At 42.1% G+C, this 14,148-nt stretch overlaps 3 protein-coding genes across 4 annotated transcripts; 2 read left to right on the forward strand and 1 right to left on the reverse strand.

The window, feature by feature from the left end:
* The first annotated feature begins 219 nt into the window (after positions 1-219).
* rbx1 (ring-box 1, E3 ubiquitin protein ligase) lies at positions 220-1,507 on the forward strand. The gene is made up of 5 exons (XM_088437557.1): positions 220-370; positions 748-826; positions 936-1,006; positions 1,206-1,291; positions 1,365-1,507. Exons 1-5 carry the CDS (start codon positions 293-295, stop codon positions 1,375-1,377), a joined length of 327 nt encoding a protein of 108 aa, XP_088293683.1. The 5' UTR covers positions 220-292; the 3' UTR covers positions 1,378-1,507.
* Positions 1,508-1,716: 209 nt separating this feature from the next.
* Positions 1,717-6,993, reverse strand: st13 (ST13 Hsp70 interacting protein). Of its 2 annotated transcripts, none has more exons than XM_088437555.1 (13): positions 6,845-6,993; positions 6,320-6,454; positions 5,680-5,728; positions 5,452-5,545; positions 5,183-5,256; positions 5,037-5,103; positions 4,546-4,630; positions 4,356-4,466; positions 4,012-4,114; positions 3,701-3,817; positions 2,771-2,825; positions 2,530-2,639; positions 1,717-2,248 (listed from the first exon to the last, which is right to left on the reverse strand). In XM_088437555.1, exons 2-13 carry the CDS (start codon positions 6,427-6,429, stop codon positions 2,111-2,113), a joined length of 1,113 nt encoding a protein of 370 aa, XP_088293681.1. In that variant the 5' UTR covers positions 6,430-6,454; positions 6,845-6,993; the 3' UTR covers positions 1,717-2,110. The 2 variants fall into 2 exon arrangements, with proteins under 2 accessions (XP_088293681.1, XP_088293682.1); XM_088437556.1 differs by lacking the exon at positions 6,845-6,993 and adding an exon at positions 6,521-6,721.
* Positions 6,994-7,232: 239 nt separating this feature from the next.
* Positions 7,233-12,097, forward strand: xpnpep3 (X-prolyl aminopeptidase 3, mitochondrial). The gene is made up of 11 exons (XM_088437321.1): positions 7,233-7,492; positions 7,937-8,059; positions 8,399-8,586; positions 8,677-8,896; positions 9,330-9,514; positions 9,673-9,735; positions 9,827-9,940; positions 10,512-10,597; positions 10,685-10,868; positions 11,125-11,245; positions 11,370-12,097. Exons 1-11 carry the CDS (start codon positions 7,420-7,422, stop codon positions 11,534-11,536), a joined length of 1,524 nt encoding a protein of 507 aa, XP_088293447.1. The 5' UTR covers positions 7,233-7,419; the 3' UTR covers positions 11,537-12,097.
* Positions 12,098-14,148: the final 2,051 nt, after the last annotated feature.

Below are 14,148 nucleotides of genomic sequence, written 5' to 3' on the forward strand. Positions count from 1 at the left end.
TATAACTGATTATTACAGATTCTCACTCACAACAAGCTAGATTGAATCAGGCTAAAAAAAATAATAAACTAAAACTTCACTGTTAGTTTTCAAATAATGTCTTCGTAGAAAGTTCAAAACATTGCATACGTAGTGTAAAGCAATCGTTTGTAACAGCTTTATAACAATATATGACGCTTCAACTCGTGTGACGTCCTCTCATTTGGGGTATGACCTACACCGGAAGTAGGCTCTAGCTGAATCACGTTCACGCAGAAAAAAAAAAAAAAAGAAAAAACTTGTCAATTCCAAGATGGCAGCGGCGATGGACGTGGATGCACCTAGCTGCTCCAGCAGTGGAGCAAGCAAGAAGCGTTTTGAAGTCAAGAAGGTACGAACTCGTGACTTATTCAGCTCACCGCGTGTGAATAAACGCCGCAGCTTTCACCGGTACCGGGTAACCGTTTGCTAACTAGCTGTCATTTAGCATGCTAACTAGCTAATGGATTAGCTTGCGATTAGCTTGCTTCAAGCGACGTCAATTATTGTCTCCCATTTCTTCCTCCGTCATTTCACTTTGACGCCGGTTATTCATCAATGATACATTTTCATCTAACATATGATGTCGGCATTTCGTAATGCCAACAGCGGTCTTAAAGTATAAAAATTCGGTTGCTCATTCAGCCTCGATTGAAATAGCTTCTTAATAAAATGAGTGTTTAGTTACCTTGACTGTACTAAAAGTTTTATTTTTATTTTCCCCATCAGTGGAATGCTGTGGCACTATGGGCCTGGGACATTGTTGTGGATAATTGTGCTATCTGTCGAAACCACATCATGGATCTTTGTAAGTTCACATCCAACACATACGATAACACATCTATAAGTGCGTCCAGTATCCAAAAGCTATAGCAATACAAATATCTGACACATGTTGGATTTGTTCTCCCCATCAGGTATAGAATGCCAGGCCAACCAAGCTTCTGCGACGTCTGAAGAGTGTACAGTAGCCTGGGGTGTCTGCAATGTGAGTACGACTGAACGGAAGCAACCGTTTCAGCATTTTGTCACATTAAAAGCGTCTCTGAACCGCTAGGGAGCAACAATTTTAACATCAAATTCTACCTGCAAGAATTTGATGGAATTCTCATTGGGTGGAGAAAAAAAAAAGACTGCCGTATTTATTGTTGGGATGCTTATGTTTACGTTTTGTCTTTCATCCACAGCACGCCTTCCACTTTCACTGTATTTCCCGCTGGCTCAAAACTAGGCAGGTGTGCCCTCTCGACAATAGAGAGTGGGAGTTCCAGAAGTGAGTAAATTCTTATATTTTCACATTGCTTAAATTGTTGGAATGTCAAAATGTCTTATTTTTCCACCTCCAGGTATGGACACTAGCGGAGTACTTCAACCTCCTTTGTAACTTTTTTTGTTTAAGTTTTACCCTCAACGCTCTTTTTTTTTTTCCCCCCAGCTTGTTGTAACCTAAGTTGTTTGTGAAATTTCAAATAAACAGGAATATAACAGATTTGAGATTTGTTTGATTGAAATACACATCTGAATAAAAGCTGTATCACGGGCTTCACTTGAGTGTAATATTTTATTTAGGGTGCTTATGAGTGATGGCTGGACATTCCGTGATAATGCAATATATAAGTACATATACGCTACAAATCAGTGAAGGGTTAAAAGCCGTCTATTATAGAGAGCACCTGATGTTTGAAATAATGTCACATATGCCTTTCAGAAACCAGCTTTATTAACCATTTTCCCCAAATAGGTCAGACATCTCATTTGTATGATGAAAAGAAACAAAAAGAGGTTTGGTTCTAAAATTTAAACAAACCATCACTGCTGTTTAGAAAATGCGTTAATGAGTCGCAGGGGGCTCTCCCGACTGCAAATGCAAGAAACATCAACTTTGTAAGTGGCAGCTAATTCAAGTCACAGAGGTCATGGGTGCTCCAATAGCTCTGATTTGAACGCGATCCCAGCTCCTCAAAAAAACAAAGCGCTCCGATTACACGCCGAAACTGAGAACGTTTGATTATGCGCGCCGTAGCATTATTGAAAAGCCCTCAAAAAGATTGCTGCGGCGGACAAACGCCTCATGTAGTCTAGTCTACCCGATCTACGGCTGAGGTGCTGCGCCCCCAAACTTTGAGCTCAGCTTGGTGACGAGCGCCATGATCTTGGGGTTGTTTTGGTACTTTGCGATGTTAGCTGGGTTCTGCGCCACATCCTGGAAGGCAGCCATCACCTCCGGGTCCTGGGTGGAAAATTTTAAACATGTAATGAAAATGTTTATCTTTTTATATCCCAATATAACTTAATAAAACCATAAAGCGCTCAATGTAACCCACTCAAAATGTATGCGTGCCTATGAAATGCGTTGTAGAGTTAGTACCACATTCCGCCACAATGTGGCGCATATCTTACAGTAACAATACAGTCAATGATAACGCTGAATCATTCGTATCAGTTCATTGTTTCAACACTTAGAAAAAAATCTGCCAAATTCAATAACATACCGCAAATATTCTTATTTACCTGCATGGCGGTGAGAAGCTCGGGATCCTTTAAAAGGTCATTCAGGCCGGGCATGCCGGCGGCTCCGCCTGGGAATCCGCCCGGGAATCCACCAGGGAATCCTGCACCGCCTGTGTTAAATCACACATTGGGGATTTCATTCTGATATTTCACAGAAAAGTATCGTGCGTGATGAATGTGTTCACAACAGGATTCACAAAGAAAACGTGCACAAACCAAACCCCGGCTCATTTATTCTCACCTGGAAAGAATCCAGCTCCACCACCCCCTGGGGCTCCTCCTCTTGCTTCCTCTTCCTGTCGGGAGGTCAAAGAAAATTTCATGTTCCAGTAGTACAAAACAAAAACAAAATAACACATCATAGGAGCAATGAAATGCTGTACAGCACTTTCCAATGGATATTAAAAATAGAACGTCATCACCTCAGAGCAGTGGATCTCACCAGTATTTTTGAAAAGTAATAAAAGTCTCAGTCTTTGTTACGGTTAACTTTTAACTATGTCTAATGTGAAGGCCACATTCCAAAAGTTTAACATTTCAACTGTGGCAGTGGGGAGTGCTTAATGAAAGATTGCGCAAGATCCATAGTACAATGTGGACAAAAACAACACCAAATTCTTGTACTCTTTTTATTATATATAAACATTAAGTGGTCTGCCTACCAATACATGTTCAAAAGACTCTTCAACTTTTCATAAACCTCTAAGGCAAAGCAACTCCGCTGTTCTTTGGTATCTGGAGTGTCTGAAACCTAAATCTGGGCTTCCATTTCTCCCAAATGAAAGGGGAGATGTGCCTGTGCATTCACTGAAATATTTCGAGAGTACTGTTGCTCTTTATGAGATATATATATATATATATATATATATAGCGTGATTACGAAAAATTTCTGAAACCTAGCCACTATATTATATAAAATGCATACATCATACGTTAATGTTAAAACACAGCATTCTGATGAATACTGCACCTTTGGAATATAAACTATAAACATCAAAGTCTAACTAATTGTATCCATTTCAGAGAGTGGCCATTAACTTGAAAATGACACCACAGTTGCTCTGGGCTGAGGTAACAACCAATCACAGCTTAGCCTGCAAACGTCACATGATCTAACTCAGAAAACTGGTAAGCTGTTTCTCTTTTAATTCAAAAAAAAAAAAAACCTCACCTTCTGAGCCCGAGCGTGCTCTTCCCTTGCTTTCTTTATACGCTCTTGTTTCTCCCTGATCTCCCTCTCTTCCTTCTTGCGTTCATATTTGCGCCTGTGCTCGATGATTCTGTTAGCCTGAAATGAAAACAAGAGGGGACAATTCTAGTGTCATATTGAGGTTGCAGCCATCAACTCCGTATGAAGATGTGCAACACAAGGAGGGTTTGCAGTTGTCAAAAGGGGAAATAAAATGTAAAATATTTTGACTTACTGAAACAACTACTAACCACCCAAAAAGAAAAACAAATCTAGAATATTATCTATCTGACCTTTGGTTGGACCTCTTTCAGTAGTGCATCAGCATCCTCATCATAATCCAGTTTACATGTCATGGCCAGATCACGGGCAGCCTCCTCCCAGTGGCCCAGCAGCCTGAAACGTCGCATGCATCAGAACATGCTAATATTGGAAATAACAGAAATTGCAAATAGCTCTCCAGCTACTACATGCTTATTTTGGAAGGGTCGGAAAAGAATATTGTAAAACTGGAGAGCCCTCGTTACTTTCGGCCCTTTGAAACAAAAAGTGCAGAACTTCATCATTACAAACTAGAACTACAATATCAATGTTGACCGTTACAATCTTTATAATGGAAGTTTAAATAAATAAATACTTGTGAGCTTTCCCCCTCCACTTGTAAGGCTGCGCCGAATCCGGGTTGATCTTGATGGCTCTGTCACAGTCTCTGATGGCTGCATTGGGTTTCTGCATCTTAACGTAAACACTGACGCAGAGGACACATGAGCACCATTTCAAACTGTCCCTTGGGAATAACTCCAAACTTGGCATTTCGGTGATCTCACCTTGCCCTCTTTGCATACATTACGGCCACACAGGGATTTAGCTTGATGGCCTCGGTGAAAAGATCGACAGCTTTTTGTAGATCCCCTACAAGCAACCAAAACTGAGATTTTAGCAGCTTGGCACTCTGCCAAGGTAAAATGGTCATGCTTGATTCCCCTTGCCTACAGTAGCAACTAGTATAAATACAATGACTGTAATCCGAATCTTTATCTATTCACGATAAAGCGAGTCCGATATTGAGTTTTGCTAAGCCATAAAGATAAAGATTAGCCTACTATCAAAATGACTCCATATAATGCCCCCCCCAAATTAAGCAGCCAATTGTACAGCGTAAACTTGTACTTGATAAATCTACACTCCAGTCCTGTAGGTGGCAGTAATACGCTTACAAACTGGTTCACCACTGCCACAACATGTCAAGACTATAACAGCATGGATAACACACAAACAAATTTCCTTTGTCACATTTGGCACGGCAGTATTCACTAACCTTCTCCAAGAGCATCAATGGCTTCCATTTTCTTATCATTGGCCATGTCCATCATCTCTTCTGTCACCTGCGTGAATGCACAAGCACACTAGATTATCAAGACCGAAACGCATGTTTGTTTGCTTTTTTGATAGACAAAAATCCACCTCAACATTATCTGGATCTCCCATATCCTGTGGTTCATCCGTGTCTGGTTCAATGACACCCTCAAGATCTATTTCTGAAATGACAAGGATGCATTGAGAGATGAATTATGCTGTTTGAGGAGCTAATAGCACAAAGTCTTGCATCTGATTATTTTTAGCCCTCGAATCATCAAAATGAGAGCCGGCTCATAATAGGCAAATAACATAGAATAGCTAAGAAAAAAAAAAGTAATTGTGTGAATCTGGCGCATTAAGGTGGAAATAATTACCCAGTTCACTCTCGTCACTCTCAGATGGAACAGCAGGCTCAGGCGCAGTTGGGGAGGCTGTAGTTGTTGGAGAAGGACCACAGGGACACTCACCCTACAAGCCAGAGAGTACAAATGTGAGCCCAAATAAATCTACTAAAAACCTTAACAATTTTGAGTGTCTCCCTGGTGTTAGGCTGCTATGCATGCATCTTGTTGGTAAATGATAACGTGAAAACAATTCACTACCTGGCAATGGCTCCTGGGTGAGGTTTGGGACGGTATCTTTGCACCCATGCTGCAGAATGAACAACATTCTTGTGAGCCATTAGAAATGAGCGCATATCGTCGCTCACAAAACATACTTCCCACTATTCACTACGTCTAACTTACACAGGAAGTGTGTTAGCGGCAAAAGTGGTATGTTTTTAAATTCTGGACATTTCCAACAATGAGTCCTTTCATGCTTTTCTGTTTCTGGCTCTTTCAGTGCTCTGTGCGAATGTGCCTATGACACGATCAAATGCCTTTGAGAAGATATACTTTGAAGCCTCACAATAGAGAGGTGTTGTCCTGTCTGTAAAGTCCAAAAAACTATCAACGCTATTCATGTGTGATGCAAATATGATGAAGAACACTGATCAAGTCACACTTCTTACTGATTCATGTATGTAACCCTTGCTGGGAGTTTTGTTGTTCAGCTGAGTAATTAAAGTGCCCCCAACTCGTGCAAGTGTATCAAAAGTTTTGCAACTTCACTCGACTTGGTCAGCACGTGGCCATGCATTTTTTTAAAAATAACTTTTGGTTTGAGTGTCTCATTGACCTACAGAATAAAACAAGACAACAGCAAACACAAACATGTTAGCTTTTAAAAGGCACAATTGACCTCTGCAACCAGGTCCGGAAGAAAGCCATCTCGGGAAGTTGCAGGATGGCGGGATTGGACTCGCATAGTTGCACGAAGCCCTTCAACTCTGCTACTTTTCGAGAGTCCATGCTTCTCTGTCACGTCCAACACGCACTGCGTGGCATCATAAAAATAAATCAGTCAAGAGGTTTACCAAGTTTAAGCCCAATGTTTGCTTACCGTTAGATAGCTTAGCTGTCACATGCTAACCAATACGTACGGAAAGCATGCCCATTGTATTTGACTGATGTCTGCGCATATTTTGATGAAAACAAATCAACGTGAACGAATTAGATTTACAAATATACAAAAACAAAGCCCTTTGCATCGCGACTCACGGATGATGGCAGTAGGGCAAGACGGAAGTTTCGAGAGACAAGAACCATATCTGACGCATGATCCCGCTGGAAAGGTTAGCTTCATGTAATATTTACCATGGTTATTAAATGAAAGAAAAATTAGATAGTATTTTAAAGCACCGGGTGATGATGAGAAGAAACCCACCTGTGCACGGACTCACAGATTTAACACCAAACGGTAAGAAATCGTGAAGTAGCAGTCGATATTAAACGTCGCAAATCTGCTTCCTTGACGCAGGCGGAGCTCCTATTTTTTTCATTCAGGCACGAACAGACAACCCTTTTAAATCTTTTTCGTGTTGTCCTGATTTTTGTCTTACAGGCAAAACGATTTTCGCATGATACGCGTTTTACGGAATTATAATTTAAGTGTGAAATAAATTGATCCAGCATGTTTTTATTTCTTTGAAATAGTATAACTGTGGTGATAGATGGCATAAAAATTCATTTACACCAACACTGCTCTGAATCGCCATACTGGCCCAAGACACCTGTAAGACAAAGCTCAGGAGACTCCTATGTAGAGTTAGCAACCCGAGCTAATAAGGTAGCTGTCAATTGAGTGTATTTGAATTGGATTTGTGTTGTGTCGAGCTCTTCAACTTTGAAAGATTGTTGGCCGTTGTGTATGAATTTGCCTCGTTTGGACAACTTCTAATCTCCTCCGCACAGTAGTAAGCGACATGTGTCCATGACCTGTGTCGTTGAGAGGCAGCGACGATGATGTCCTCAGGAGGCAGTGTGCTTTTTAAGGCGGCTGTCACACGACTGCCAAGACCAAGTTGGGGCCGAGGTGATCTTAAATTACAGTATTTTCTACGTCAATATATGAATAGTTGAGCAAACCGATCTAAAAGGTTGCTCACATTCTTGAAATCTAAATTGGTCTTGTTTTTATCCTCTGAACACCTGTGAACATCTAACACATTATAGCCCGCCGGTAGAGTGTCGCTGTCATGAAAAATAGGAGAAATGCAGATTTTCAAGTTGATATTTGCAGCATTTTTATTTTAAATGGAAATTAACATCTTCACTTAAACGCCCAACATTTGCTGCAAAAGTTGATGTTCTTTGCAAGGTCCTTGTGATTATGATGCAATAACTCCACACTGCTCAAGCAGACGCTCGGGACAGCCTATGCAATAATAAACAAACACAGCATGAAAATGAGAAAGAAATCACTTACATTAGTGTCAGACTTACCTAGTTTTAAAATGTGTTCTGCCTTTCTTTGTAGAGTATTTGTGGTGTGCATGCAGGAACATTTCTGTGAAGCCGGGAGACCTGAAGCCAAAGACAGTTCCTGCTCGCTACCTTGGCCAACCAAGCCCCTTCACTCATCCGCATCTCCTCAGACATGGTGATCATTTATGTCCTACTAGTTTATTTTTGAAAACAAAATATTACCTGTCCAGTAATATGTTTATGACAAAAAGCATGTAACCAATAATGTTAGGCTACATAAGAGGGAAGCCCCAGTTGTCCCTTTTGTTGTCTATGCCAAACTCCCCTGTTGTCCTCCAGCAGTGCATATCATAATGCACAAAATGCAAATTGATGAGATGTCTCTAAGGAGGGTGTGTAATTTGACATAGAATGGCCTGGGAGTATTTGACCCCGTCCGGTAATATGTTTGCCTGACCAAAAAATGAATGACATACTCTAGTTCTGCCTGTCAGCTGTGCTATTTGTTTCCCAGGGGAGGTGACACCTGGCCTCAGCCAAACAGAGTATGAACTTCGTCGCCACAGACTGGCCTCACTCATCGAGGCCCATTCGGATAAGATTGGACCATCTGCCTCGTCCAGCACTCATGTGCTCATCATTTTGTCCCATCCTACCCGCTACATGACTAATGACATACCTTATCCTTTCCACCAGAACCAGGTGTGCTTGATGTACATTACATTGCTGTATTGTAGCGTGGGCTGTCTTACTTTCAAATATGAGACTCAAATTCTGCACATTTTTACCCAGGATTTCCTCTACCTCTGTGGCATCTTGGAGCCTGACAGTGCTTTGGTTCTGTACGGCAAAAGACGACCAGACCAGGCCGTCTTGTTTGTTCCTCGCAGAGACCCAGGCAGAGAGCTATGGGATGGACCGCGATCAGGGAAGGATGGTGCTGCTGCTTTGACTGGCATAGAGAGGGTTCATAGTACAGAAGAACTTGGTGTGGTGCTTAAAAGCCTTAAAGGTGGGTTGCTTATCAAGATGCAGGTCTTCCCCAGTGGCAACTAAAAATCAATGTTTTATAAAGGATGCATGAAAATTCGGGTTCATGTGGTTCAATGAATGGGATACAATTTCCATCAGTCTCTCAAATATCACCGGATGCATCTTGAAGAACATGGCTGAGGATGCGTGATCACCGTATTGATGATCACTGGTGACACGATTTAAAAACACCCCCTTATTGTCATGAAAACTTGCACGTCTATTTATACACACTTTCACTTTTAGTATTAGACACCGCTGCAAAAGGACACTTACCTACCGCAAGGGGAACTCTGGACCAAAGCTATACTCACTCACTTTTAATTGAACTGTTTTTTTAATAATTCTGTGGAAAAAAAAAAAACAAACGAGAAGCTTAACTGTATCCTTTCTTTCCAACTTCACACTTTTAGGCGCTATGCTGTGGTATGATCATTCTCTTCCACCCAACCCTCGGCTCCATCAAACACATGTCAGTCCTGTCCTGGAGGCGGGGCCAATGCCACGCCCCCTAAGTCCCCTCATTCATTCACTTAGGGCCCTAAAGAGCTCATCAGAGGTGGCCCTCATGCAAGAAGCAGGTCGCATAACAGCACAGGTGGGTGTTTCATTAAATGTGAATGCGAGTTGTTGTTCCTGACGGATAAATCACATTTGTGGTTGTGTCTGAAATGCTCAAGATCCTAAGGGTTAAACACCTCTGCTGCCATTCCAAATTTCATTTAATCAATCGTTCCGATCCACCTTGCCCCTCAGGCTTTCCGAAGGACGATGGCTCTATCTCACGGAGATGTGGATGAAGCTGTACTTTTTGCAAAGGTATCTTGCTCTGTTAATTAAAAAAAGTGTTTAGTCAAACAAACTTCCCAAACATTACTGAAATATGTAATATGTATCATTTCAATTACAGTTTGATTTTGAGAACCGGATCCATGGTGCTAATTTTCTGGCCTATCCGCCTGTGGTTGCCGGAGGGAATCGTGCTAATACTTTGCACTACATTAACAATAACCAAATCATTAAGGTAAGAGTGGAACTTGGTGATGTGGAAATGGTTTACAAATGTTAGACATGTGAGTCTGCTGGGCCTTCTGTTCAGATGGATAACAGTCATCTCGATCATTTTCCCCCCACTTGTCTCTATCGGAGTTGATGCATTATAAATTAGGCCAACAAGCTAACAGCAGCTAAAATGAGTAAAAAACAGAAGGCTCTAGAAAGCTTCTGTGAAAAAGGTCCAATGAAGAGAAAGCTGCAGATTCAAATGAAGCAAAATGAAAGCCCCGTGTAAAAGAAATTGTTGTACCAGGAGCCCTACTTACTGGGTTATCACGGATGATTCACATGCTCCAAGCCTACTCTATATAATATGTGGTGACTGGCTATCTTATGAGGCTATGATGCCTTCAAAACTGCTTTGCCACATGAAGAGAAAGATCAAGACACCCACTTTTTGCTGAAGAGTGACTTGCATTCATTATGCACTTTATAATGTCATTATGTGGGCATGTAAAATTTCTTGCTTGAAGCTGTTTCACGGTGCATGGTTGGTGACGGCTGCTTAATATGAGTCAATGTTTGTTGTTCTTCCTCAGGATGGTGAAATGGTGCTTCTTGACGGCGGTTGTGAATATTTCGGTTATGTCAGTGATGTGACCCGAACATGGCCAGTAAATGGGAAGTAAGTTCATCATTGTAAATTAAATATAAACATTTCTTCTTTTTGGCATCTCATTCTTGCCACCCCACCCCCACCTACCCCCGCCAGATTTAGCGCTCCCCAGGCAGAACTATATGAAGCCATCCTGGAGGTCCAGCTCTCCTGTTTATCTCTATGCTCTCCAGGTGTCAGCCTTGACCACATTTACAGTACCATGCTGGCCCTGTTGGCAAGACAGCTCAAGCGTCTCGGCATCGTTAAGGCTGGTATCAGTGATGCTGATGGACTGAAGGTAATGTCGCTAGCGTTGTCAGATTAACAGAAGAATTGCAGTCGATTAATTACAGATTGTCGGGAGTTGGAAAACAAAGGTCACTCACTACATCAGATGATCCCACATGTCAATTCACGGATTGCAAAATGATTCAAAGCCTGTTTGATTTTCAAATGGAATGCTTCTCTCGATATTTGTAATTGTTGCAGTGTTTACAATTAAGTTACTATTATACAAAATAGCCTAAGGCTTTTTTTTTTAATCCTATTTGTAGGCTGCAAGGCGGTACTGCCCCCATCATGTTGGACATTATTTAGGTATGGATGTCCATGACACTCCAGAACTGTCCCGCTCACAACCTCTACAGTCTGGAATGACCATCACAATAGAACCAGGTAAAATAATACAAATCATAATAGTCTGACTCTTTACCATGATAGGGGCAATTCCCCTTGATTAACGCCAGGTTTATTTTAATACTCCTGAAGTGTTTGCCTTCATGTGATCCTCTTACCACAGGGTTGTATATTAGCGTGGAAAATGAGGAGGCCCCAGAGCGTTTCCGCGGCATGGGCATCAGGATCGAGGATGATGTACTGATTCGGGACAAGGGGGGCCCCTTAATTCTATCATCTGACGCCCCAAAGACCATCGCTGATGTAGAACAAGCCTGTGCCCAAAGGTAGGGTGGGATGAAATATGATAGTGATGGTATACATTCATTGATTTCTACTTATCTGTATCCACGGTGATGGAAACTGTGACACTATACTCCTGAAATCTGAGACAGAGCAAGTACATTTTTCATGTACTTAAACCTGCAGGACCTGGAAGTTAGATTTAAAAAAACAAAACGATTCTTGAATATTTTTTGTTTCTGTCAAAGCTCTGCTCCACATTTCCAGGGGGTGGTGCTACATGGTGGCCATGACCACCCCTTGTCACTCTCTGGGCACCATTCTGGCCACTCTCTCACAAGGGAAGAAATTTCGATATCTGATTTTTCTGCCGTTTTTACATGCATGTTGCATTCTTAGACCCATTGATACAAGTTATTTATATTAACTGTATATTTACATTTGATAGTGATTATTTAATTTTCTGAAAACCTGACTGTGTATCGCACCCCTCACCACCCGTCACTGAAGTGTTGCTACACCCTGGCCACTCCACTGAAAATGTTCTGGCTAGGCCCCTGCACACTTCAGCCCATTTATTTGTAATATAATAAAAATGAGTGGAACAAATGTTTTATTTGCAAGTCGACTGACAGCTTTTGGCCATAAAATTTCATGTCCTTAAAAAAAAAGAATATTCTGGAGCCCTGTCTTGGAAACTTTATGAAGTGGGGAAAACCAGGGGCAGCAAGAACTTTGGAGGAACCAGTACCAGGTATTCATTAGCACAACTTCAGCAGATTCAAGATATCCATATCTTGATTTAAGAAAATTGTTTGATCTTGCAGGCTACAAAAATGAATGAATCACCAGTGAACGTGTTGTTCAAAATGGAATATAACATTGGGCGACTTTGTCATGTATAGCTATAGTATGCAACAAATTTAGAAGCACTGCTCCTATTAATGCATACTAAAATTTGAATTGAGCTGATTTAGTATATTCAGTTCATAATGTCAGCAAAGTTATGGCTTGGGAACGGATTTTGATTGCAAATGTTGAGCAAAGGATATAGCTCCTAACGTGTGTTATACCACACGCAACTATTTTGTGTGTTTTCCCCCTTGTGCCCAATGATCAAAATGCGCTGCGTTTCTTTGACTTTTGTGCATTTCGGGTTTTGTACTTTTTACTTTCGGTATGCATTCGGGGTAAAACAAAAAAAAATGTACCGTACTAAGACGGCCGAGTGCCACCGATCGCCGAATGGATGAGCGTCGACCGAGCGTTTCCGGAGAATCCCGAACACATTCGAAGACTTCCTCCCACCATCCTCCCTTCACGCCTAATGTTGCCGTACCTCCATCCCTCCCCCCGCATCAGAGGAGTGGAAACAACAAGCCGCCATTTTGTTTGTGCGGACTGACCGTCCGAGCGGAGGAGATAACCGAGGGAAGGAGTGACTCTGGCGACCACTGTCAGCCACTCTGACAACCGCCGGCTGGAAAACAACCTGGCCGAATTCCGTCCGTTTTACAAAGAGAGAAAAAGACGGCACCGGGAGAGAGAAGGCGGCCGTGGCGAGGAAGCGGCACTCGGTGATATGTATATTTATATATGAGAAGGAAATACTCTGGGAAAAAAAAATCCAAGAAGGGGGTGTTTCGCGGAGCGGAGACGCGGAAGAGGGCTACATATCATAGCGTGCGGGGGAATTTGCGAAAAACGGGTGCAGGAAAACATGAAAAATAATAATGCGTGCGTCGTCGAGGAAGGAAAAAGCCCACATAGACAATTATATAAATAAATTGCTGTCGGGCAGAAGGGAGAGGTGGAAAGAAAGACAGGTTTAAAGAGGAGAAATTGTCGGGATCAACGCGAAGGGGGGGCATTCTCCATCACAAAGAGTCAATGGGGATTTTTTTTAAACCCCAAGTATTTTAAGGGGGGTGTCGTTATTGTTGTGCCGATGTGGACCTCTTTGCTTCCGAAATAGCCATAATTTTCTCAGCGAGTCAACGTCAATGTTTGTCACATCATCTCCGCAGCTCTCCTACTTCAGTTTTTTTTTCTTTAAATAATCTTTTCCTCTTCTTGTAGACCGGCAAAGATATCGTCGAGAGCAGCGAATGGCTATATAGGTTTCTCCGGTCTTGCTTTAAGCGTTTTAACGAGAGTTCAATGAAGGAGGATGCTCATCTGGAGCGGAGATAAGCGATAGTCTGTAAAATCAAACAAGGCTAATTGGATCAATCCGACTGGCCGCTGATTGCCAATTAGCTCCCCCGGAACTGTTCTAGCCACGAATAAAGTGTGCTTCAGAAGCGTTTGCACCGTTTGTGATTTTTGACAAGTTTCTTTGCATCGCCTGCATGCTGCAATAGGCACAATCGCGCCGAGGGGTTGCGACCAGCAGATGTGCAATATGAGCCCGTTCTTGTGGACCCAGTGCCTTGGATGATTCAAACACTGAAGTGCACAGATCAATCTCACGCGTGACCATTTTAGTTTTCTTCGAGCAGACGTTATTCCTTTCGGCCCAAGTGCAGCATTGCCCATTTCCCCTCCAACACGGGAGCCGCATTTAAACCCTTTTCGCAACGCACCAGTTGGTTGCCTTTTGATATTTGGAAAATTGCAACGATGTGTGGCCACATGAGGAAAATTGCCAACGCAACCGA

This window comes from Hippichthys cyanospilos, chromosome 16, assembly GCF_059441005.1.
Source record: "Hippichthys cyanospilos isolate Australia breed blue-spotted pipefish chromosome 16, RoL_Hcya_1.0, whole genome shotgun sequence".
Classification (NCBI taxonomy): domain Eukaryota; kingdom Metazoa; phylum Chordata; class Actinopteri; order Syngnathiformes; family Syngnathidae; genus Hippichthys; species Hippichthys cyanospilos.

What these genes read in the sequence shown, in the direction of transcription:
- xpnpep3 (XM_088437321.1), top strand. Translation starts at nt 7,420, where the DNA reads ATGATGTCCTCAGGAGGCAGTGTGCTTTTTAAGGCGGCTGTCACACGA. An exon ending in AAGACCAAGTTGGGGCCGAG is followed by an intron (nt 7,493 to 7,936) that starts GTGATCTTAAAT and finishes CTTTCTTTGTAG; the next exon opens with AGTATTTGTGGTGTGCATGC. An exon ending in ACATGGCCAGTAAATGGGAA is followed by an intron (nt 10,598 to 10,684) that starts GTAAGTTCATCA and finishes TACCCCCGCCAG; the next exon opens with ATTTAGCGCTCCCCAGGCAG.
- rbx1 (XM_088437557.1), top strand. Translation starts at nt 293, where the DNA reads ATGGCAGCGGCGATGGACGTGGATGCACCTAGCTGCTCCAGCAGTGGA. An exon ending in AGCGTTTTGAAGTCAAGAAG is followed by an intron (nt 371 to 747) that starts GTACGAACTCGT and finishes TTTCCCCATCAG; the next exon opens with TGGAATGCTGTGGCACTATG. An exon ending in TAGCCTGGGGTGTCTGCAAT is followed by an intron (nt 1,007 to 1,205) that starts GTGAGTACGACT and finishes TTTCATCCACAG; the next exon opens with CACGCCTTCCACTTTCACTG.
- st13 (XM_088437555.1), bottom strand. Translation starts at nt 6,429, where the DNA reads ATGGACTCTCGAAAAGTAGCAGAGTTGAAGGGCTTCGTGCAACTATGC. An exon ending in CACCCAGGAGCCATTGCCAG is followed by an intron (nt 5,546 to 5,679) that starts GTAGTGAATTGT and finishes TCTGGCTTGTAG; the next exon opens with GGTGAGTGTCCCTGTGGTCC. An exon ending in GAGATCCAGATAATGTTGAG is followed by an intron (nt 5,104 to 5,182) that starts GTGGATTTTTGT and finishes GCATTCACGCAG; the next exon opens with GTGACAGAAGAGATGATGGA.